The 24,361-nt window shown below is 42.2% G+C and overlaps 4 protein-coding genes and 2 long non-coding RNA genes across 15 annotated transcripts; 2 read left to right on the top strand and 4 right to left on the bottom strand.

Moving 5' to 3' along the window:
* Positions 1 to 4,009: 4,009 nt before the first annotated feature.
* Positions 4,010 to 7,413, bottom strand: LOC116928954. Of its 2 annotated transcripts, none has more exons than XM_032936106.2 (3): positions 7,276 to 7,413; positions 5,803 to 6,159; positions 4,010 to 5,729 (listed from the first exon to the last, which is right to left on the bottom strand). In XM_032936106.2, the coding sequence occupies exon 3, from the start codon at positions 5,716 to 5,718 to the stop codon at positions 4,510 to 4,512; it is 1,209 nt and encodes a 402-aa protein (XP_032791997.2). In that variant the 5' UTR covers positions 5,719 to 5,729; positions 5,803 to 6,159; positions 7,276 to 7,413; the 3' UTR covers positions 4,010 to 4,509. The 2 variants fall into 2 exon arrangements, with proteins under 2 accessions (XP_032791997.2, XP_045033608.1); XM_045177673.1 differs by having other exon boundaries at positions 4,010 to 5,719.
* A 294-nt stretch (positions 7,414 to 7,707) lies between these two features.
* LOC116928948 lies at positions 7,708 to 10,017 on the bottom strand. 5 transcript variants are annotated; one of them, XR_006650064.1, is made up of 4 exons: positions 9,013 to 10,017; positions 8,157 to 8,948; positions 7,927 to 8,031; positions 7,708 to 7,830 (listed from the first exon to the last, which is right to left on the bottom strand). XR_006650064.1 is itself a non-coding variant. In XM_045177672.1 (3 exons), the coding sequence occupies exons 1-3, from the start codon at positions 9,822 to 9,824 to the stop codon at positions 7,986 to 7,988; spliced, it is 1,650 nt and encodes a 549-aa protein (XP_045033607.1). In that variant the 5' UTR covers positions 9,825 to 10,017; the 3' UTR covers positions 7,708 to 7,985. The 5 variants fall into 5 exon arrangements, 1 of the variants encoding a protein (XP_045033607.1); XR_006650063.1 differs by having other exon boundaries at positions 7,708 to 7,826; XR_006650066.1 differs by having other exon boundaries at positions 7,927 to 8,001; positions 9,013 to 10,016.
* Positions 10,018 to 10,976: 959 nt separating this feature from the next.
* Positions 10,977 to 11,896, top strand: LOC116928965. The gene is made up of 4 exons (XR_004397469.2): positions 10,977 to 10,991; positions 11,065 to 11,254; positions 11,458 to 11,511; positions 11,575 to 11,896. It is a non-coding gene; the product is annotated as an uncharacterized LOC116928965 (long non-coding RNA).
* Positions 11,897 to 11,930: 34 nt separating this feature from the next.
* LOC116928940 (ribosome biogenesis protein BOP1 homolog) lies at positions 11,931 to 14,929 on the bottom strand. Its single transcript, XM_032936077.2, has 10 exons — positions 14,773 to 14,929; positions 14,365 to 14,691; positions 14,152 to 14,303; positions 13,871 to 14,091; positions 13,246 to 13,809; positions 12,969 to 13,181; positions 12,629 to 12,906; positions 12,469 to 12,568; positions 12,200 to 12,395; positions 11,931 to 12,137 (listed from the first exon to the last, which is right to left on the bottom strand). The coding sequence occupies exons 1-10, from the start codon at positions 14,842 to 14,844 to the stop codon at positions 11,984 to 11,986; spliced, it is 2,277 nt and encodes a 758-aa protein (XP_032791968.2). The 5' UTR covers positions 14,845 to 14,929; the 3' UTR covers positions 11,931 to 11,983.
* Positions 14,930 to 14,960: 31 nt separating this feature from the next.
* On the bottom strand, positions 14,961 to 23,998 carry LOC116928939 (protein charlatan). 5 transcript variants are annotated; one of them, XM_032936076.2, is made up of 6 exons: positions 22,464 to 23,998; positions 19,482 to 19,886; positions 19,047 to 19,412; positions 18,579 to 18,883; positions 17,433 to 18,200; positions 14,961 to 15,515 (listed from the first exon to the last, which is right to left on the bottom strand). In XM_032936076.2, exons 1-6 carry the CDS (start codon positions 22,515 to 22,517, stop codon positions 15,254 to 15,256), a joined length of 2,160 nt encoding a protein of 719 aa, XP_032791967.2. In that variant the 5' UTR covers positions 22,518 to 23,998; the 3' UTR covers positions 14,961 to 15,253. The 5 variants fall into 5 exon arrangements, with proteins under 5 accessions (XP_032791967.2, XP_032791963.2, XP_032791964.2 ...); XM_032936072.2 differs by having other exon boundaries at positions 18,420 to 18,883; positions 22,464 to 23,996; XM_032936073.2 differs by lacking the exon at positions 22,464 to 23,998 and adding an exon at positions 21,511 to 21,798 and having other exon boundaries at positions 18,420 to 18,883.
* On the top strand, positions 15,471 to 16,586 carry LOC116928974. The gene is made up of 2 exons (XR_004397492.2): positions 15,471 to 15,608; positions 15,675 to 16,586. It is a non-coding gene; the product is annotated as an uncharacterized LOC116928974 (long non-coding RNA).
* Positions 23,999 to 24,361: the final 363 nt, after the last annotated feature.

The raw sequence follows: 24,361 nt of genomic DNA, 5'->3' as shown, positions 1-24,361 counted from the left end.
CAACTCATCAAGCGGCCAAGGCAGGCGCGCTCTAATGGTTGCTGAAGTGCAACGTATATTATATCTCTGCTGTCTTTTGGATACGACCGACGACTATTAGATTATTTAGAAACGCAAGCATTTTCTATATTGCCGTGATTACCCCTCCCATTTCCTCTCTCTTATACAGACTACAATAAATCAACACGCTAGTCTTTTTTGTTAGTTTTTTTTCCTTTCTCTATCGTTCGACTAAGGGGCGTAAGAGGGCGACAACAAGGTCAATACAAGTATACAGCCAATGTTTGTGTAACACACACAAAAAATAGTACTGTATAGTCTCTTTTCTATGATTCATCATCGATCCTCGATACATTTATTTGTTATTGTTTTTTTTGTTGTATGTTGAGAAGATGATATGGCACGAAATGATCCGTCTTACATTCTCTAGAGGATGTATGGATGGAAGAAGAAAAACGGAAACCCTCCCCGACCAATTACAGCAACTGTCGTCCGGTCATAAAACATCATCAGTAGCTACCGAAAAAGGGGGGGGGGGGGGATAGTAACCGTTTTATTATATCAAAATGCATTTGGACAATTGATACAGGGAATGGGAGGAGGAGGTGTGTTAATAAAAACTACAAGAGAAAACAAAATCGAATAATGGAATAACTTGGGATGATGGGTGTGAAAAGCTTTCGTCATTTTCATCACACACCGGTTCCACTTTGCCTGATGAAACAAATCCTCCTCTCAACGAATAGCTAATCATAAAAACAAAAGCGAATAAAAAACAAAGGCCAGTAATATCGTCAAATAATGAGCCAATCAATTTGCAATGAATCAAAAAAGCCTTTTCCTGTGTCCTCCCATTGTAATCACAAGAACTGTTGTCAATACGAGAAGATTTCTGATTTTTCTTATACTCCCCCCACCCCTCGTTCCGTTAAATGGATGTGAATTACGACAAGCGACGGTACGCAATTCCCCAACAGAAATATATAGGCCTATATGACACGCTGGATTGAGTTTTTAGCTCCAGTAAATGTGTGCACGTCTCCCAATCTCGTCGTCTCGTCTCATTCAGCTGCTATTCGGTTTCTCTCTCTCTCTCTCTCTCTGAAAACGGATGATATTTATAGGCTTGTACTACTATATTGCTATAGTCTATACGTAAAATATAAAAAAACGGGGGGGGGGGGAATGATACTGTAGGCGGCGTCTAGCTTCAGGCTATAGACGAGCGTGGCTCATCCGGCCGGAACGACAATGGGCACCGCGATTATGCAAACGGGATGATGACTCTTCTCGAATCTCTGGCATCTAGTGATGATTCGATTGCCTCGATATGCACCCGCCTATGTATAAATAATCGCTCGCTGCCACTATTACACACTACGCGACTGCAACCAACTTTGAAAACTTGAGGCCCCCCCCACAAAAAAAAATTGTTTTTTTCTCTTCTGCTAACCGCTAAAAAAGAAAAAGAAAAAAAAAGTATGCGGATTTTCCCCCCATTAAATTGACGATGAATAACTAGACCCAACAATACCGGCCCTAAGAAAAGTTTTTAAAAATGTGCCAAAGGCGCGTTCCAGACTAGGTCTTTCATAACAGGCGTGAAACACTTTGACAGGCGTCTCTCTATTGGTCCTCGCAATCAAACTCGATGTCCTCCGTCTTCGTCAAGTTAGACGCGGTAGTTGCAAGAGGTCTCACACGAAGGGAGGGGAAGAGTCGTAAGTGTATTAGATGCATCCCCAAGTTGGCTGGCCTAAGAGTTTTGCGGTACAGAGAGGGAGAAGAAGATGAACTTGCTTTTCTTAGTACACCTCTGAAAACTTTGGCGTGTCCTTTATGTCCTACTGGTTTTTTTGTTTTTTACTCATGTGAGTAAAGTGGTCGGGTCACGCAGAGAAAATAACGACCGGCTTTTAGAACGTGAGACGACCATAAACGGGGCGGACGTATAAAAGAAGTTTTTCTCTCTCTCCTCTTTGTGTTATTTTATTAAAACTAAAAAAGAGAAAAAAAAAAAATCAATCGAAACTGATGGCGCTTTATGACAGCCATCGATGCGCGGGAATTTTTGTAGCTTTCTTGTTTCCCCCCGATTAGAATCTCTCTCCCCCTCTTATTTTATTAACTGTGGGTGTCCATCCGGAAGCGTACGTTACTGCCACGGCTTTGCTAGTGCTCACCAGTGCGGAATAAAGCGCCAACGGCGGGCGCCAGACTTAACTCTATATAGCCCGCCTTTCGCATACTAAACAGTATCCTTATTTCAAGCCAAAGGGCCGTGGCGACAAGAAAGAAACAAGTCTTCCGCTCAATCGACTTTCAAGATGACCTCAATCACGCATACGAAACCCTCACCACGAAAAACAGAAACGGCCCTTTTCTTACAATAAAAAAAAAAATAAATAAATAAAAGGGAAAGGATGGCGAGAGGGAGGGTTTTAGCACACGACAAATCGATCCAACGCCCGGAATATTTGATGAGCTGTTCATCCGTGTTCGGTCAAGCGTTCTCTTATACCGTTTGGCCATTGGGAAGAGAAAGAAAGAAAGAATAAAAAGAAAGCAGTGTCGACGACATACTGAACAACTGACCGCGACCGCACAACCATCTGAACGACCGGCAATATGGGCCCATCGTGAAGTGGCCGCTGCTCGTGTTCCTCCTCTTCAGGGCATTTGTGTAACACACAAAAGAAAAGTCAATGGATCGTGCACAATTGTCTGTGCCTCCCCCTATCTAGCAGTACGACACTGTGTGTTATATCGATCAGATTTTCATCCGAGGACTGAAAAAAAATAAAAATAAATAAAGGGGGACAAAAGAAAATTATGCGAAGATGATCTCGAACAAAAACCGCATCTGGCAAATCAAAAGAGACCGACACGCAAGCGCGTGCAAAGCAGAGAAGAAAGCTTAAAGGGAGGATGATCGAAACAAACTTTGGGAAAAGTGTACGGATGACTTTATTATGCAATTTTATGCAAAGACCATTTAAAGGCGGGAGGAGTCGACATAAAAAGAAAAAAAAAGGGGGGGAAGAAGCCGAGAGAAAGAGGTTGGATGAAATATACATGGGGACGTATGAATCACTATCATCTTGCACGCCGGAATAAAGGGAGCGGGAGGGAAAAGATTGTGCAGCAGCAGAACTGAGGGTTAGGTTAGAAAGAGAGAGGGAAAAAAAGAAGAGAAATTTACGAGCGTATGGTCATTCGGCGTCAAGCAGTGGCGCCGTATTTGTGCCATTATGCAGAACAGCTTTGCTAGCTAGAGCTCGTTCGTTTGCTCGCTTCCAGTGTTGATAAAAATGGGAACGAATAACAGAGGGAAACGAGAACAACAACGCGAAAGGGGAGAAGTTCCCTTTTTTTAGCCCAGCTTAGAAAAAAAATGGGGGAAAGCGAAGAAAAAAGATATCTCTTTATTATGAGCTATGGCTGTGAGGTTACCCATATTGAAGACAATAATTCTCTAACAAAAGCAGACAGTCATGAATCATTCCTGTCTACCATGACATTTCGCTAAGTCTGCTCTGCTTTGATAGTCTGAAGCAGCATGCCTCATACTTTATTCGGACCTGGCAGATTTATTCAAGACCAACCCCATGTCTCTTGGAGCACCTGTCACCAATGGGCTAAGGCGAAAGATGCTTCGGGATCGATACGGAGCGACAGCAATAAAATCGTTGCCATTGCCCAGTGTGAAAGAGTACAAAAAACAAAAAATTCTGTGACTTACCACGTTTGTGTGGATGGGCAGACATCAGAATTACTCATCCATATTCCACACACGTCTGGATCGTCTTGGATAATATTCTTGAATGTCAATCTTTTGCAAAATCTGCCACGTTCGAAATCACTGCACAAATTGGAATGTCAATAATAATCATTCAAGGCGCCACTCAGAAGCCATGATGATAAACGTGAATCCGACGTTGCAAAATGTCGATCAATTAATTTCGACGTTCGCATGTAAAGAATTTATTAAATTAAAAAATTCAACAAATAATTTTGGTGTAAATATATTTCCGATTGCACGGAATAAATACACAGCAACAATCAATTAGGAATGAAAATTGACTAAACACATCTGTGATTGAGTTCAAAGGTGGACATATTGCAGTTTACAGACCAATAAAATGCATGAACCAGGTGTTTTCACCAGTAGGAAAGTCCAAGACACGATTATACTCTGTGAATGTCTTTGGCAATCAATTTCGAAAGGGAAACAATAACATAAATTGAAGAAGTAGACCTTTTCCATTCCTCCATATTTGTATGATACAATGTTAAATCAACAATAACCTATTTTTTTTTCAAAGGGGGAAACAGAGAATCCAAAACACAAACGAAGCATTTCAAAAAATTATTATTTCACAGATATACGTTGCTAGAAAGCCACGAAAAGATTTAATTAAAAGTCACCGTTTTACCTTTCACTAAACACGAACCCTCCCCTTTAAAAAAATTAATTACACCATTAAAAATAAAAAAAAATAAAAAAAATCACTTGGCTTCAAGTTCACGATCTTCGTGCGAGGTCATGTGCCGTGTCAGGTGATGGCGTTCGCGAAAATTTTCTCCGCAGACGGGGCATCGTAATTTCTCCTGTCTCTTTTGTCGCACAGGATCGGTATTAGCGTCGCGACGGTGCTGCGATCTCATGTGATAAACGAGATCAGACGTCATACGGAAACTCAGGTTGCATTTAGCACAAACGTTCTGCGACGGTGCTGAAGCTAAACTGGCCGCCAGAGCAGCTGCCGGAATCTGATGAATCGGCGACGAAACGGGTTGCTGCTGTGCACCGACTGGTGTAGTGGAAAGTGTAGGAGCCGCAGGAGGTGGTGGTGGTGGTGCCATGCTGGAAGAATTAGTTCGCGAAAGCCGATGATCCATCGCCGAATGGAATGGAGGGGGACAATAAGCAGCAGTAGGTCCAGATGAGTCGACCAGACGCATCGTCTTGTTAGCTGTAAAGAGATTGAAATCCTTCTCGGATTGTTGTTGCTGTTGTTGATAGAGAGAAGCCTGCGCCCGCAAATAATCCTCGATGAGATTATTGGCTCCATCTGGACGTCGGTCTGTCGTTTTCATCGGGTGTAAAAGGTTGTTGCCACCATTAGATTTCAAGGGCGGATGTTGCTGGAAGAAAGACTGCTGATGGGCTGCCATTGCGGCTGCAGCCGCCGCCGCAGCTGGATGACTAAACAGCGACATGGCCAATCCTTTTGCTGCATTATTTTGTTGCATTAATTGCAGCGACAAAGTAGTTGCAATCGCCGGGAAAGAAAACGGATGATAATAGGGTGGTGCGGATGCTACGGCTGCAGCGGCTGACATCATCATGCTCAAATCCACCGGAAGGTTATTGCCCGTCGTGCTACTAGTGCCACTGCTTCCGTCCGTTTCTGCTACAGAGTTATTGTTATTGTTGATTTTGCTCACTTTCTTGAAGGCGCTCTTTTGCGATCCGCTCACGACCGACGATTGATGCAATTTCTGATGGATGGCCGATTTCTCGTCGACGGATTTCTTAGCGGCACATCTCAAATCTTCTTCCTGATCGTCGTCATCCGAACTCGTTTGATTATAGCGATTGTTTTCACTGACGCCTGTTAGAAAGGCCACATCAAAACTGCGTTTAGGCGTTGCCTGATTCTTCGGGATGCTGTTGGATTCGCGGCCGCTATCCATCGTCGTGTCCATGGTCATTCTAAAACAAACTTTTTTTCATTTTCAAAACCAGCAATTAATTGATATGTACATACACAAAGAAAGGAGATTAAATTCAATTACCTCTTAACTGATGTTGCACTGTAATCACGACAGCGAGAGCAAAACAAAACAAGAAGGAATTTGGATTAGGTTAGTTGGTTGGTCGATCTGTGCAAGACAGCTGGGCGACGACTGAGACACAGCGGCGAGCTGCCACGGCACAAAAGTGATGAGGGATCGGACAAAGTGGTTGTGTGTGATCTAACATGTGCCAGTGTCTGAGCGAAGCGCACACAAAAGGGCGGGGCGTCGACAAAGCGGCTGCTCCCGCTCCCCTCTATAACACCATTGGACGCGTTTCTCCTCCTCCTCCCACTGCCTACAGTAGCATACCGCCATCATCTTCAATCGAAGACGAAAACGGGAGCCAGGTTGACCCTAAAATTTTCAAACGTCTTTTAGGAGAAAATAAATAAACAAAATAAAGATAAAACATCAGTTACACAGTACGTACAAAAATTGTTTTTACATAGCAGAAGCATGGTGACGCAAGCGAGAGCCATAAAAATCAATCGATACATAAATATAGAAAACAAAATGGAGAAAGGTTGAAGTATTTATTTGTTCCGTGTTGGCCTGCATTAGATCCAACACAGACCGTATGTCAACCTTTTTTTTTTTTTTTTTATTTGAAACCACTTGCGTAGGATATCGAACTAGGTCGGAGCTGTGTGTAGACATAGGGTATTTCAACAAAAGAGAATGTCACGTGACATGCACTCTCTTTTATTATACATTGGGCCAATACCGCAATACTCGAAGCTCCTCTTATGTGTGTAGCGAGAGGGAGAAGGGATAGGAGGAGGATTTTAGGGCGCGACAGATGGCGGCCACTACACATCGATGAAAGACCCATTCAATCTACATCAGCGGTGGAAGATCCGCGCTAATCAATTCACCGTCAAAAAAATCGCATTGGGTGAAAAACTGGGGCCGGCAGATCATCAGACAAACGACATTTATTACATCTACCGAGGACCATGAAGAAGATCAAAATAAAGTCGGACTATCGAAAACAAAAGGGCACAGGGAGATCATGCAGCATCACCCATGGACCAGATGTTTGTAACTCGCGCGCTGCACGATAGGGTGTGTTAAGAGGGAATTGATTGAAACTTTCCCCCCTCAACTTGAAATATAAAAGACTTTAGGGGGGAGTGTATGACTTTCTTTTGTCGTTTAAACATACGCGGTCTGTATGGAACGCCACAACGGAAAAGAAATAAAGTGTCCGATTGCACTCGACTCTACCGCGCATATGCATATTACACGGCTTATTCAATAACATGAACAGCAGGTGTGTCTTTGCATACGGAACAAAAGAGATTTCTCGATAAGTATCGAATTTCAATTCATTTTTGTAGGGTGGGGAAGGAGAAGGAGCGTGAAAAAAAAAATGGATAGCGTAGAAATATACTGAGGTTGATAAATATTGATGATATTACCTAGGTTGATGTAGGGGAGGATTGAGAAAGCTTTCCTCACCAAACGCACCTGTATGGTCGAGTGAACAAATCAGTCTTCTTCCGTGCTGCGGATGGAGAAATAGAGGAAAGATAGAAAATGGTCCAGTTGTTCTGTGCCACAAGAGGATAGGAGGCAATAAGCTTATACGGTGTGTGTGTGCGGAGGCAGATGCAATAACCGAGTGAAGCCGAGCGGATAATATCCTCCACATCAATCGACTGAGCGACACACACACACACACACAGAGTGAGTGAAGAACCTAAAAGAAAAAAGAAAAAAGATCAACCAAACCGAGACCTATCGTGATATCCTCCTATGTTATTATTCTTGTTGTTTCACCTCTTGTGCGTGATGGAAATGTAGCGGCTCAGGTTTCTTCTTTTTCTTCTATTGGGTAGAGAGAGATAGATGGTATTATATTTAGACTGGGAAAATTCTCACATGCTGCCCTTTTCTCACACATATGGGTGGTCGCACCCAGCACACATCAACTTCCATCATCCGGCCCACAACCACATCGCCACAGCATCTGACTGTTATTATCCTAAGCCTCCATGGCATCTCATTTGAAAGACAATCTAGCTGACCAAAAAAAATATATTTAAAATTTAATAAAAAGAAAATGAAAATCAGAAAAGCGTTGCAAGCATAAGTAATGATGTAAATATTTATAATTACCCAGGCCGGAAGAGATTCAAATCGTTTTTGAAAAATGGTTGGCAAAACGAAGTAGACATCTAGCGGAAGGAAACTCTACTTTGCAATTTTATTTTTAAAGAGCACCTTTAATTGATACAGTGTAATTATTAAATCATTCTCTATCTAACATGAAACGTCTTCTTAAAAATGGATTTTATAATACAAGGAACTTTATCGATAAAAATATCTGAAAGTATGTAAAGACTCACAACCATATCAAAGATGTGGAAATCTCTTCAACGTCGATTTCTTGACTGGCCATACGACAAATTTGAATCAAAGTCTCCACTTGATACCTTTCTGCCATTTTCAAAAGGGATTGACAGTTGGCGGACACTTGGAGCGTCCCCGTGTAAAGGAAGAAAAGAAATTCCCTGAAGACGTCGGGGGCAAAAGCGTCGTCAATCCGAATCTTGCCAGTGACAGATTCCACTGTCGAAGTGTTGAACAGCGTCGCAAACACTGGACTCCTTGTTGCGATAATGACTCGATGTGCTGCAAAAGTTTTCTCGCCAACTAGAAACTCGACATCAGTGATAATCTCCAGCTGAAACATATTCCATAAATCAATGGCGCGTAGACTATCTATCAGCTGATAGCGATAGTTTTCAACAGTTTCCTTGATCATTATGTCAAATTTGAAAGCACACGGAACCACTAGATCGAAGAGCTCTCGGCCAAAGATGTACAAGGCCTTTTCGCCTCTTCGATCCATTCGGTAACAGTCAATTCCATCGATGTAGCTGTCGACGTGGGATATCGATGTACCCGTTTTCTCAAGGTGGGAACAGGCCAGATAAAGAAAATGCTGTGGAGAAAGAAGAGTCGAGTGTTTAGTGACCGGATGATCCGCCAATCCCGCTCGGAACGCTCCATCATTGCGGAAATGCAAGAGATCTGAAGTGAACACCTGGTCGTCATCCGGCAATTCCTCTACTCGCCAAACGCATTCAATAACACCGTAGTATTTTTGAAAAAATAATTGTGCTACTGTCTTCTCGCTAAATCAAAGCATTCAAAATTGTAAAGAAAAAAGAAATAAATAATTTTTGTGAATTATCTTACTTAAGCTGAGGTTTCTTAGGACAAATTTCAAAATCTGGTTTCATTGCCATAGCAAAATACGTCAGTTGATTGGCATTGATATCTTGAACGGCCAATTGACAAAGAGATTTCAACGTGCTCAACTGGTAGCGTTCGGCCAATTGCAACACTTCTTCATTAATACCTTTTCGATTATTGACCTTGAAGATGCCAGTATACAGAAATCGAAGAAACATTTCAAAAGCAATGGGATCTGTGTGTTCGATCTTGATACGGCTACCTTCAATCAACGAATCTGACACAAACAATGTTGGACTTCGAGCTGCCAAGATCGCCCGATGTGCTGAATAAATATGATTTTTGACTGAGAATTCAATGTCAGTCCAGAGTTTGTTTTGGGCGGCTGTCCATAAATGTTCCGTAAATAAAACGTCAGACAATTGGTAATGATAGTGCTCTACTGTTTCGACGACGTGTACACCAAACGTGATAGTTTCTTGTTTTTTCCAATCACAGTTGACTTGTTTGATAAATAATTGTAGGTGATCAAGCTCATCATTACGTTCAGCCTGCATGTGCCCATCCAAGTAAGGTTTTCCTTTAATCTTGAGAGATACTTTTTCAATTTTAAAACCAGTTTTGTACAAATTTGTGCAAATGAAATAAACCATTGTCTTTGAGTCTTTACCACCGACTCGTTTCAAAGCAAATCGAAAAGCTTTAAGTCCCTGAAATTCCGCCATTTCTGTCATAATTGAGCATCTTTCAGGCAAGTTTTTAAATTTCCAATGATAAATCATAATCCTTCCAGATTCACGACAACCACCATCCATTCCGAGAATAGCGTGGCAATCACGCACTGAATTAGCCTTGAAAACAAAACTGAGTTTACACTCACTTATAACAAGTTGGAGTTCCAATTTTCACTTAGACTTAGACACGGGAATAAAACTCAAGTTAGCACTGTCGTGTGATGTAATACCAGTTGCAGGCTCACAACATGTGGCAAAAACAAATGACGAAAGCGTACACCCGCCAAAATAAAGGAAACCAACGTTGCAAATTTTAACAAACAAAAAAAAACTGATTTAATATAAATATGTTTTTAATTCATAAATATCCATTTGGAATTTTTACACCAGATGATAATGAATAAGAAAACATGAAATAAAAAAAAATAAAAAAAACTCCACCTGAAAATAAAGTCTGTCGTCTCTTGAGTTTTCCAGTTGCATAATGTAACAAGATCGGGAAGAATTTGGCTCGTGACGGTGTGAGAGAGCATGCACCGCAACGTGAATTCTGAATCTTCATTGTTATCCACTGCAAAATGGCACGTTGCTCTGCACACCAGGCATTTGAGCCCTCGGCCATGGTGCTCTCGGCAGTCTGCCGACACGTTTTCTCTTTTTTGCGAAAAGAAAACATTCTAGTTTTCACGTAACCCTTTCTCCTCACTTAAAAAATGTTAATTACATTTTCTTCTAGAAAACGGAATACGAATGTAAATATGATCGTTATGTAATGTTAGGAATGTGGAAAGAATGTAAAAAATAAGGTCAGAAAATTGCGTGGCAATGGAAGCTACGACTGCTGTGACCCTCAAAAAGTTGAGCGAATTGGTAGCTCGCATTGTACAAACATTTTGCGTATTTAAGGGCTTTGGCAATCTGCCGATGTTTACCACTTTGTAGTCTTGAACCTGAAACTTCTTCTGACTTTTGGACTTCACTCAGGATAAGAATAGAAACCCTTTTTTAAATACTGTCCTCGATTTCTCACACTAGTATATACCGCTTCCTTTCGGATTTCTCCACTACATGTTATTATTTTATTTCATTTTTTGCTTAGTTCTTTTCTTAGGACAATACTTTCAACTTTCAAGCTAGAAAATGACATTCACATGCTTCATTGCTTGGCTATAGGTCTCGAAATAAACCAGGCGTTTCACACAGTTTGCTTTGTTATCGTTAAATACATAAGATTGGCGATAATGGCTGGTATTTTTTTTGTTCAATACGTAATCCCAGCTTCTTTCCCTTGGCGCCGGTTAAACGGGTTTTGTTTCTCCAGGCTATGGCATTATATCTAGCAACGTTGCGTGGCTTAGGAACAGTTGAGTTTCGTCTGCGCTTGAAGGCAGTTTCAAGGCCGGAGAGTCATTTTTTTTCTCCCGGGAAGGCCATATAATTTCCGCAAACCGAGCTTCCGTGGTTAATTTGGCCCGTGACTTCCTCTTCGTTGGACCTGTATAATTTAACAGGTATTTAACTAAATTTCAAGTTTCTTGTATCGATCGAATAGAGAACAAGGTGAGGGATACTTGTCTTACCAGTTATCTTGTCACGTGCTTTCCTTATCGAATGGATTTGAATCACGTCCGTTTTAGAAGGAGTGAAAGTTGCGTACTTTCTGTTTTCGTCCTCACCTTTTCAGAGTTTTACACACTTTTATTCTGATGTTTAGGCTATGATTGTTGCTCTTTCCCCTGTGAGAACAGCCTACAGATGGACCACTGGGGTAATTAACTTATAATCAGTTCTGTGAATGTAGGTTGCTTGACAGCAAATTTTGTTGTATTAGTTTTCAAGATTGCGTCCTGAAGGATGGCCACCACATTTAATTTCAACTCTGATGGCACTCTCCGGCATTGGGCTTTCCATGTTTAGTGCTGCACAGTTGTCCACTCTTCCAGCATCACCACACAAACAATATTTCCCAAGAGGACCATGGAATTGAAAATAGACCAAATTAGACCTGTTATTAAATTCTGACAATGAACAATGACCTTTCTTGGTGCCATGGTTTTTATCATTAAGTATCATACAATGGCTGGCTTATTTATCAATCTTGCACAATGTTTCGTCAAGTGTTTATAACCAACAAATAAAATTTTTAGTCTTCATTCTAAACTTGACTTCATAAAAGAAACCCATATCTTATGAGGTGAATTCATGTAATAATCAATTGAGTGCACACAAGGCGTAACGTCTTAAGTGTACAGTCGAATCGTCCCGTCTGCTCCACTAGTAAACAACCAAGGTTGAGTTGGGTGGAAAAGAACATCAAAAACACCGAAATCGTCAAATTTGTCATGTCCACGCAGTTTCTTCAGCGGGACAATAGTTGGATTCTTCAACAAATCACTAAAATTGAGAAATTTAGAAATAAGTACTAGATAAATTGAAACAATAACAACACTTCTTACTTGTAGACCATGCCGTGTGATACAATTGCAGAACAATCGTCCGATCCAGAAGCAAAGAGAGGGTAACGCTTATGGAAAGCCACAGCACGAATTCCTTGACCGTGGTGACGCAGGGCTTGATAGGGTTTGGTGGATAGATCCAAGTCGAACCAGCAAAGACGACGATCGTGAGTACCAACGAGGACGTTATCACCACCTAGAAGAAGATTTTATGATAAAATCTAGACTGAAATATTTGTTTAGTATAGCGCATCTTTCCCATTCCCTACCTGGATGAACTGCAATCGACGAAATCCATTTAGCTCCAGTGATCAATTTTTTAGTTAGTTCTTGCTTGAGAAGATTATAAACTCTAACGTGGCGTTGTGTCTACAAACACAAAAGAAATTGAAGTGGCACAATAAAATTTAAAAAATCAGGAAATATTACCGCAACAAAGAGATAAGGTCTAAGTGGATGGAAAAGAGTACACTGAACGAGACCCTTTGATTTGCTAAAAGGTAGCTGTGATCTGCGTCGAGAGAGCTGGTGAATCAACACGGAACGGTTGTCACCTTCTGGCATGACGGAAGAAAAGTAGTCGCCCTTTGAATGCCAAGCCACGTGTTTCACGGCCTTAAAGTGGGTTAAAATTACACGGAATCCACTAGCCCATTGCTCCTTGTCGGGCTCGTTCCACGTCAAAACTGCTCTAACTCTCTGGGGAACTAAAAAGAAACGACCTTATTAAAGCACGAAATTCGATCGATCGAGACAACAATAATCCTACTAAGGTAATCTGTCTGTGCTGGCATTTCTTTGAGAATTTCATCTGTTTTCGCTTGAACAAGCCTGTCCCCAACGCCAGGATTGATTAAATAAACATTATTATCAACTGCGGCAGCAACCAAGGCAATGGCGGAGTTCGGACACCAAGAAACGCAACGAACCGTACCCTTCACTTCGAAGGTCTTAAAACAACGACCAGTAGCAACCTCCCATACTATGAAAGAAAAAAAATAAAGTTATAATTGGTAACAAGATTGTATATCGATTGATAAAAATACCTTTGAGAGTTTGGTCATCCGAACCAGAAATAAGGAACTGTCCTGACGGATCGTGACTGATAGTACGAACAAGGCCTTTGTGTCCCTTGAAAATCATAGAACAAACGGTCGGGAACGGTTGAAGATCTCGTGGTTTGGGTAACTGCGGAACAAGGTCTTCTGGTTGGATGGTCAAACGCATCTTCTTTGCACGTGGACACAAGTACAGATCCAAGCAACGAACAAAGCGTTCACGGGCGAATCTGTCGTAAGCCGGAACTGCCCTAAGCGAGCTAAAACGCTTTGGAACAAAGGGAAATTTGCGCTGATAAGGGGTTTCTGATAAACGATTCCATTGCGTGATTTCCCTTTCAGAGAAAGCATATTCTGGAGGTGGATTATAGGATTCGGCATGGCCTGGAAGTCGAGGCTTAGGAGCAGGAATAGGATTTTCAATTCGGCGAACATCCTCTGACTTGTCATCAGCATTCCACATCAAATAATACTTGTGCCGTTCGACAGATGTATCTTTCGCTTCACGGGGTTTCATCCAACCCATCTTTATGGCATGAACCATTCGACCGACTGAAAATTGGAGAAATATCGGTTAAAAAAAAAACGCACAACAGTAAATTAATTGTGTTACCTTTGATGGCTTCAACCCTTGATGGAATGAAAGATCTCTTGTGTTCTGGCCTACCCGTCACAGGTGTTTCCATCACTTCATTGGTGAACCAATCCACCCATGGTTCATAGGGGTTGTAACTTCCATCAGGTATTCTACTACCCATCACATTTTTTATGAGTTCAACATCTTCATTGCTTAAGATAACATCTTGTCCAGTCTGTGGATCATATACTGTCCGCCTGTTTGATTGCCAATAAATTTTAGTCATAAGTTTAATTTAAATATGTTTGTGTGGTTACCATGACTCTGGGTTCTCCATTTTACGCAAGAAGTTGTCAATTTCATCTCCTCGCTTGGGTTTGAGGATGGGTTTACCTTCCAAATCATAACCAATGTGAGGGTATTCATTATACCAGTTCATTGGAATGTTCCCCACAGTGTTTCTTAAGTCCTGAAGCAAGAAAATTGTTCAGCAAAATGCAGGATGACCATATTTGTTAAAAAGACCATACTTCCTCATCTGAAGAATCATAAGCATACTCATCCTCTACTGGTCTAGCTGGCTCTTCAACAGGTGCAGAGGACCCAACTTGTTCAATAGGGATAGCGGTAGGTGCCACTTTATCCTCGGAATCATCTTCACTGTCCTCATTAGTACTCATATCTTGTTCTTGATCATCATCCTCCTCGTCCTCGTCACTTGCTTCCTCCCAGGCAGATTCATCTTCTTCGTCACCACTATCATCCTCCTCGTCATCTTCTAAACCTGAATATTCACTTGATTCTTCATCAGTGCTGTCATCGGCATTATCCGAGACTTGTGCTTCTATAATATCGTCCTGTAAACAAGTTAAATACACGTCACGTACAGAATCTGAACTTAATCCTTTGCTTCTATGAACTACGCAATGGAATCTTACCACATCTTCTGAATTTCCTTTGTTTTCAACAATTTCATAGCGACGTTTAGCTGATTTCGAAGCAGTCGCCATTTTCGCCAGACCCACGTGTGTACAAATCAAAGCATTGCCAGACCGTGTAAACCCAACTATTGTTTCATTGCAATTTCCAAAATATCAGTGGTTAATCGAGTTAATCGATACATAAGAATATTTGAAATTTTTTATTTTCACAGAGAATAAACATTAAACGTGATTTTTTTTAAGTTATCAAACTAAACTTAAAGAATTCGATTTAGAAAATAAAAAGGATCAGTTCAAAAGATATTTCAGAAATAGCTACTGTCATTCTCATTTCACTTTTTGTCATTAGCGAAAACGACCAATAAAGTTGAACGGATTAATCGAAGGCTACTTAGGTTAATTGTGCAGTTACAAAGGAATATAGTGGTATAACAGATACGATTGATTCTATTCCCGAATACACCAGCCAGCCATCTCGTCAGTTCTGGCATTCGTCCATCGTATTCGAACGATGGTGGTTCTCGGCCAAATGGGTGTGAATTAAATTGCCGTCGGTGGTGCGGAATTCACACATTTCGCACTGAAGCAAAATTTGGTTGGGGCGGTTTTCAATCCCCACCGTCAATTCCGTCGATCCTCTTTCATCCATGTGATCCATCGATGCTCGATGGCTGTTGTCATTCGCCTTTTTCCCTTTGGCGCTGACGACATTTCTCTCCGGTTTGGCTATGGGGTTCTGACTAAAACAAACTCAACATCAAACGCCATTTCTTGTTTATATCAGCACCGTATTTTCATCTATCCATGTGATTTAAGCCATTTGATTTACACAAGTAAATTACCTACCTCCACTAAAATAAAGTTATGATGAACGATCTACTTGTTGTTCAACTTTTCAGAAAGTTTACGTGTTTGAACAGGACAATCCAACGCAAAACCTTTTGGCGAAGAAGCCAAAAATGTTGTTGTAAAACGGACCAAGCGACACAAATATGTTAAACATTTTCCAAAGCCAAATGGATTTTAAAGAAAACTAAAGCTTGATGTGGCATATGTATGCGTGTTCCCAACAAAAGGCTGCAGAAATATCGATAAGGTGCAACGCAAAGGGGGAAAAAAAAACGTGGGAACAAAAGCAGATAAACAATTCAGTTGACAAATAATGAATCGCAAAAAAAAACGGGGTTTGTATTCTGTTATCTGTGTGTGTGAAAACGATTTTTGTACATTTCAAAAAATGGGAAAGGGAGCAAGTAATTGGAGGATATCAATATTGATTTCAAAGTCAATAAAAAAAATTAACATTGAAAAACTTTATTTTTTGATTTTTACAACTGCATGGCGAAAAAAAAAAGAAAAAAGAATTATAGTACGATTAAACTTTGTCTGGTGTCTTTTTTTTTTCTTCATTGTATCAATGACGATGATTTTATTTTGTTTTACAGAGCTATAAAGCAATTTTCAACTTCCCTGCTCGGAACTAATAACAATTTGGCTCGCACTACAAAGAATTTTTCACTAATTCCGAGTGCTAGATAATTATTCCTTTTTTGAATCAATTTTCTTTTTTTTTTCTCTCTTTTTAAGTTTATGTATCATAAATTTTCGTCAGAGCTCTTCATTCTCTAATCAAGTACACACACACACACAGTCCCACGCACACACACATTGGGGGCGCACAGTCACGGGCTGAAGGGGAACAAAAGGGGGAAAAGCGAAAAACGATAAAGAAGGTTGAGGTAAATGAAATCCACCAGGTGAGTCGATCCGTCAATTTCTAACAACAAACATAATTTTCAAAAAGAAGGGGATTGTGGCTTTTATGAAGCTGGCGAAACCAATATAGTGTTAAGCCACGTTTCGTGTCTCAAGCGAGTGATTTACCAAAAAGCGGCCCCTTTGTTTCGATTTCTTTTTTAAAGATTTCTATAACTGTGTGAAATTGATGGATCGATTTTTTTAAAAATAGTAACGTTCTTTAAGTGAACAAGCAAAAAATTTACAAATAGGAAAGGGTTGAATTAGACATGCCCCCCTAACAAGCTCCCGCATTATTGTAACTACAATTGATTCTAGTAAAAGGCGCCCATCTTTGTGTGTGAGTGTGTGTGTTTGCCAAACACCCGCACATTTTCTTATTGTCTCAGGGCCAAAAAGAGCAAAACGAAAACAGCGCGAATTAACCTCCCCGAGACACACAATGCGATAAATGTGATTCAATAAGTGAAGTACCAGTTAATTGCTGTAAAGAAAAAATAAACCAAAGGGGTGAATTCATTTCTTTTGACCAAGGCTTTGAATTTGAATGAACGCGGGCAATGAATGAGAAGGACAACAATGATCTCCCCAACCAGAAGAAAAAGGTAATTAGGGAGTGTGCAAGGGAACGAATAGGAAAAAGAAAAAGCGAAACAAACTTTGGCTTCAACAAATGGATGGCTGTTTTCCCTCCCACAGTTATTTTCATTGCAAAATTTTCTAAATATAATTCTGTAAGGCGGCAGAGGAGGCATGGATCTAATTACGCCCCGGATGTGTGATGTATGCGAATGAATGTAAGTGTGTGTGTGTGTTTGTTTGTGTGTAGATTTATTTTTGGCGAAATATTCAGGAGAGGGGCTTTTGCCTGTGTGTGATTCTTTTTATAATCTACTTACTGATGCTCGCGCATGTGTTGACTGAGGGCGTCCTGATCATCAGCCAAGAAGTTGCACTTGCCACAGATTCGCTTGTTGTGAACTTTGTGGACGTGCGTGGCCAGCCGTTCGGATCGGGCCGCTTTATAGTCGCAAAGGACGCAGAGGTAGGGCTTGATGTGGGTGTTGAGGTGGCGTTTGAGACACCAATTGTCCACACCTCGCCAGGCGCAGTAGGTACACGCGTACAATTTTTCTTTCTTCTTCTTCTCACCGCCTCCTCCACTTGACGCCTGAGACGATTGACCCGACGTCGCACTATTCGATTGCTGACTCGTCGGTGTGGCGATCGTGTGGGTCGGTCGGACTAAGGCTTCCACTCCGAGTGTAGTATAACTTTTATAGGCCTGCGTAGGTGTAGGCTGACTGGGGAATGCCGGCAAACCCAAATGGGATTGATAGGCCGCTACAACTGTCGCAGGTGTACGTTGCACCGCCGGTTGTTGCTGTTGCTGTTGTTGTTGTTGCTGCTGCTGCTGCTGCTGCTGTTGTTGTTGTTGTTGTTGATTGTTTTGACTAACCACAGTTTGGTTGGTTTGTTGTTGCTGTTGCTGCTGTTGTTGCACGGTGACGGCCGTGTAAAAAGGGACTTGGGTAGGAGGAACAGCTGCAGCAACAACCACGTGAGCAGCTGGTGCTTTAACGGCGACCGATGATGTGTGATGTCCGCCGTGATCACCACCTCCTCCGGCTGCTTTCTTAATCTTTTGCAAATCGTATGCTGTATCCCTGCGAATGGAAGAAAATTCAAAGAACTCGAAAATTAAGTAACGTAAAATAAAATGAAGAATCTTAATCAACTTAGAACTATTTTTCGTCTTACGATAAACTATTGCAAAAGCTGAAAGAGATTTTCCAAATAAACTGATGGATCGGATAGGAAACACAATGTTCAGTATAGCCGAGAGCGACAGAGAGAGAGGGTGGATTTTTTTCAGAGACGGATACCTATGCATGCGACTAAAGTGTTTTTTGCAGTGATCGGCCCGGTTAAACTGCTTGTCACAAATGAAGCACTGGAAGGGCTTCTCTTCACTATGAATGGTCTCGTGCCGCGTGTATAGGTCCCTCCGATCGGTGGCGTACGGACAATAAGGACATGAGTACCGTTTGTCTCCGCCGGCCGTTCCATTGCCCGGCGACGGCATTTCGTCCTTGCTCTCGATGCGGTTCTTGAGCGCCAAAAGGTATTTGGTCACCTCCTCCAGCACGGGATTCTCGCGCCACAGCGAACTGTCCGGGTTCTGTTCGTTGTGCTGGCGGGCCAGGTGCATCCGGATGCAGCGCGCCCACGCTGAATTGTAGTGGCAACGCGGGCACTGGAACACACGCAGGTTGGCATGCGCTCCTAGCCAATGCTCGGCAATGCGGGCCAGGAAACCCACGCAGCCGCAATCCAGGCAGCGAAATAACTAAGATGACAAAAATTTAAAAATGTCACAAGTTTTGTCGTTTATCACACCGATAAATTCGGCTGCTTGCAAATCGGCTGCTAAAAAAAGTAGTCTAAGTCCCGCGTGCGGAAACAAAAATGATAATACAATTCGATATTTCAGGAGTTGTGCGGTAATTCACCTTGTGTGTAGCATTGTAAGAAGCCACTTTCGAAGAGTTCCATGATAGTAAATCATCGCTTTCTACCCATGTGGATTCGACTGGTTTGCCGCTGCCTCCGGCCGCGTTGCTGTTATTTTGCGCAGCGGCAGCAGCGGCGGCAGTGGCGGCGGCGGCCGCTGCAGCCGCTGCTGCTGCCGCTTTTTTTAATTTGACACTCATCTTTGGTTTCTTGGGCGGCGACGGATGATGACTGACAACGTTCCCAACGTGCGGAGTCGCTTCCATCGTCACTTGCAACACGGGACCACCAGTCGTCTGCACGATTAACGTGGGTCCCGTTGAAGCTCCTTGACCGGTCGTCTGATAATGGCCATCTTTGCCAACCTGCAATTTTTTTTTTCAAATCCAACATCAAATCAAACAAATCCTATTTGAGTATTAACTTTAACTTACCTGTTGATAGTCTAAATCCATCATTCCCAATTCCCCTTGCGTATTGGCTTGTCCTTGTTGCTGACCCGCACCTGCACCACCCCCTCCGGTTCCGTTCTGATCGGATCCTTGTTGAACAATACCTCCAGGCACTAAAGCTCCTTCACCGTAAAATTTTTTGGCTATTTCGTGAAACATGTCTTCATAACAGTCCATAGGTACAACTGGTACAGGTGCTCCATCCATCGTCTTGGCCTGCACTTGAACAGAAGCTGTCGGAGCGCGGGCCCCTCCGCCACTAGCAGGTGCCCCAGTTGTCACCGGGGTTCCGGCAACACCACCACTGCCCGGCTGCGCCGGCACGAAGCAAGCCGCTGCCGGTTTCTGTTCCGATGTCAGGTAACTCAGGTATAGAGGAAAGGCCATCTACGAATGAAAACATACACACGGCAAGCACAAAAAAATGTCAATTTTCGTTTGCTTTTTTTTTTTTTCACTTATTAGTTCACAATAACAATTGGGTCACGTGTGCGCAGACGCAAAAAAAAAAAAAAAAACACCGACGAAATCAATGAAGCGCGATCACATTAGTAGCCCCTCACTAACGTCAACTGCTCCTCGGGATAACTTTGACAATAAGGTCAAACGGATAATTTAAAATGCAGTCAGCTTTTTTCTTCTTCAATATTTATGATGACGTAGTCAATCCAGGAATTTGATAACAATGTTTGTTTTTATTGTTCTTCACGATACAGACGATAAATTGCCCATGCAAGAAGGGATTCACCTAGTGAATCGTCGCAGATCGCTTTACCACCACCACCACCACCCTCCAGATTCACGACTCCTCACGAAAAAAAAAAGGGGGAGTTGATGGGTTGTCCGGAAAGAAACACACACACAATCCTCTTGGTTGTTATTTTTTTCTTTCTTTCTTCTCACTTGGACACAAGAGGGAGTTGTCTCTCTCCCTATAACCACCCCACCAACTTTCGTGAACGTGTTGGTCGTCCGCCTCCGCCGAAATCCTCCTCCGAACACACACAGAGACGCTGCTGGGTGGAGGAGGGAGAATATAAGAGAGAAAAGGGGGAGAGAGTAGGGGGGAGAAAAAGACTCTCTCTCTCTCTCTCTCTCTCTCCCAACGCCCGGAGAAGAGAGGGGGGCTTGTGTCTTGTCTGTATACGGGCACCTCCACTCTCAGAAATGGCGGACTGCACAACAAGAGAGGGAAAATGAGAGAGAAGAGCTACATAGGAGCCCTCCCACTTCTCTCAGGGCTGTACACTGATCTCTCGGAGTAATGGCGGCCGAGATGGTGGTACACCCCAGCGAGACCTAAATTTCATACGTCAGATTGTCTTTGCCGACTTTCATTTTTTCTTAATCATTTGCTGACTGAGTCGTCATCACGAAGGTCTGTCCTGCTAAACTATTCACGTAAGCAAGCGTGAGTAGACTAACCTCCTTTCATCTCAACTTGGTTAAACGGGAAAACCCAATCTTACAGTCTACAACAGGTGGATTTCCCTAGTTTTATCCACATTATCTTATGGATTGCGAGTTTTTATCTTAACTGAAGGTTACGGAATACATGATTCAACTAACGATTGTAACAAATCGTGTTACATCAACAATCCGATCCCAGCAAAATGAAAATAGTTCGATTTTTCGCTTTTGCCATACCACCGTCATCCGAAAATAGTTGTGGCTGTGAGTATACCCCCATCATATGTGGCTGCCTTCTAAGGTATACGTGTGGGGTGTGTACGCCTCGCTGGGGGGACGCCATTGTAAGACCTTCTTTCCCTTCCCGACATTCGAGCAAGAGTGAGAAGTGGGAATGACCAAATTGTACACACACTCACTCACATACATACACACACACAGACGAGCACAACTTCCATAACCTACCAGATGATCATCACGATCACGAGTAAACAAATACGCGTGACGAACAATTGAACAAAGTGCTCGTGGGAGTGCAATATTTCGGGTGGCAGCATATACTTTATGGCAGCACGAGTTGGACCAAGAATATTTTTCTTACCTCGGGTCTGTACATTGAATGCTTCGACGTCGTGACGCAGTTGACAATTTTGCATTCAACACTCTATTTGATTAATTGTCAGACACACACTTTGATCTTTCGAGATTTGTTGAGGAATTTAGTTTTTAAAAATCACCAAAACAAAACGAAAAAAGAACGAATTGGGTGGAATAAAAAAAAATAAAACGCGGGATCGAAAAAAAACACACAGCACCGTTTTGGTGGCGGGAAGAACGGGTGGCTTTTTTTCCTCCTCCCCCCGTTCTCACTCTCCAACTCGAACTAACTCTCCCACCGCCACACCACCACCTCCTTACCCTCCCTCCTGCTTTTTTTTTTCTTTTCGAAACCCCGGAAACCAATGGCTAAAAAATAAAAGAGAATGGGAGAGGTCCTCCCTCTCTTATTCGTTCTCCCAACCTATCCACCCACTAGCGCCATCACACAGCCCACATTGAACTATAGAACCCTTCTTTTTCCTCCCCCAACCGCCTCGCCGAACGAAATGCCCGATTGTATAATATTCCAAATCAACGTGTTTTTTTACAAATCAGTGACGCACCTTACTCAATTGAGTTCCTCTTTATCTAATTAATAAAAAAAAACTTGAGCGTCCTTGAGCCATTTGCATGTCAAAGACGTGTCATTAATTTCCAATAGTTATAAACCTCCTTCATAGATGGCGTTAAGATTAAAAAGCAGCCGACTTACTTTTTGCTCAACAAATGCAACAAAAAAAGAAATCCCCGCAAAAAAACGGCTATTTCCACGGTATTTCAGAACAATTCATTCAACAAACATAACATTGGCGTTCGCATGTGAGCTAAGAAGGAATAAAAGGTTGGGGGACTACGGAATCATGAATTGTAGACCACGTTCCGCATGGTCGAAGCAACGTACCAACCTAGCAGATTATTCAAATTCGGACAACTAAAAGAAGAGCAGTAGACTACCTGCAACATCCTCCTTCGTTCCTTGTGATCCACAACTTGAGTCGATTCCGTCATGGTCACAGTACACGTGTGAGCTCTTGCGGTCGATGTACAACAAACACACGACGACACCACTAAAGAAAGTACACACACACACGCGCGCCCCAAACACACGGCTCACTCACATATCAGCTGTTGGTTAATAATAATAACTTGAAATTCATCATCTGCTTCGCCAGCTATGATCGTCACTCAACAACAGGTGGTAGAATGATGTGGTGGTACAGTGGTGACTGTGGGGTGCTGCTGCAGATCGAACCATCTCATCCCCTTTCACAAATCTTCCCACCCCGATTCTTCTCTTTTTCAAAAATACGAGATGAAAGCCATGCTGCCAGACCGTTCTCTGTAGAGCAATATGTCGGCCATTGGAATTGTAATCTACATTTTTTCAAATCGTTTAATCCATAGATCAAAGCAAAATAATGACCAACAATATTTTAAGGACACTAGAAACACTTGTTCACTTTCGTCTGCTGCTAATCGTATGCAAATCTCTTGCGCTACGTCGAACAATAATAGACTGAATTGTTTTAAAATAACAGGAAATTCTTAGTTTGCACTTGCAATTATTTCCAGATCACACAACAGTAACAGCCAACCTCCGAACGTATTCCGACCAGTGAAAATAGAAATAATAAAAAAGAAGAAGACTGTCGCAACAACTGACTCTAGACGAACTGATGAACTGAAGCCGCTTGGTTCGTGTGGTCGTTCGTCGTCGTCAGCGGGTCCCGGCTTTTTTTTTTTTTTTTGTGGGAGGCTCACAAAAAGAGTGAGGGTGTATAGCGTGAGTAGTAGAGAGAGAGTGGGTGGATGGGATGGGTGGTGGAAGGTGGCCAGAAAGAGGAGAAAAAGGGGTGTGTAGAAGGCGCAACCGAAATATATGAAAGAAGAGAGAGCTTTTGGAGTGTGTAGATATATGGGGAGAGAGGAAGGGAGTCTTTTTTTTTTCTCTTTTCCTATTTACTTCCCCACCCTCTCTCCGGACAACACGAACACGTTACAAGGGAGAAAAGAAGAGATGGGCGGAGTAGGGAAGGAGAGTCTCCCCCTCCCCGCTTAAAAAAAAAAGAAAAGAAAAAGAAACGAGCGAGAAAACCCTAAAAAATTAAAGGACCAACATCTATCTATCTCTTTCTTATTTATATATGCACGAAACATAAGCGAAGAAAATAATTTTTTTTTTGTGGAGCCACTTTATGAGTTCAAACCATCGATCCGGCCTCCACCTACTCCCACCTAGATACCCCGTACACTACTTCGATCGCTTCCGGCTTCAGCGAGAAATGTTATGATGTTCCAGCACGCCCGGCGTGTGTATTTGCTTTTTGGTGTAAGAGCCGCGAACATTACGTACGACATTTTCCAGTATAGTGTAGTGAACTTCTACTACACTCTCACTCTACTAGAGTGCTGTGCACGAGTGAGAAATGGACTTGGAACGGAGGGTGGAGTAGGGAATAAAAAGAGAAAAAGAGGCGACTGAAAAAAAGAAGAAAAAAAACAGAAAAAAAAAAAAAGGTAAGCTAGTCCATGTCGGTCGTCAAAGCCCATCCAGTCGTTTCCCATCCTCCCCCATTCCTCCCCCAAAGGCTGCACGCCCCCACTTCTTTCTTCATCCCACCTCCCACTCTATCTTTTCTTATTCTTCTTCCATGTTAAAGAACATTCTACTCTTGTAGTGTGTATATATTTATCTATAAATATATTCAGCATTTCCCTTTCCGTCTTTTATCGTATCATCGGCTCCGATCGGCTCCAAGAAACAAGGGATTCCACGAGATTCTTTTCCACGTCATGATTGTGTAGTCGAAAGTGGGAGCCTTAAAAGAAAATGACTGAAGATGTTTTCAGAC

The sequence above is a fragment of the Daphnia magna genome, linkage group LG8 (assembly GCF_020631705.1).
Source record: "Daphnia magna isolate NIES linkage group LG8, ASM2063170v1.1, whole genome shotgun sequence".
In the NCBI taxonomy this organism is placed as follows: domain Eukaryota; kingdom Metazoa; phylum Arthropoda; class Branchiopoda; order Diplostraca; family Daphniidae; genus Daphnia; species Daphnia magna.
Note: the sequence above shows the minus strand (reverse complement) of the source record. Positions and strands in the feature narration are given on the sequence as shown.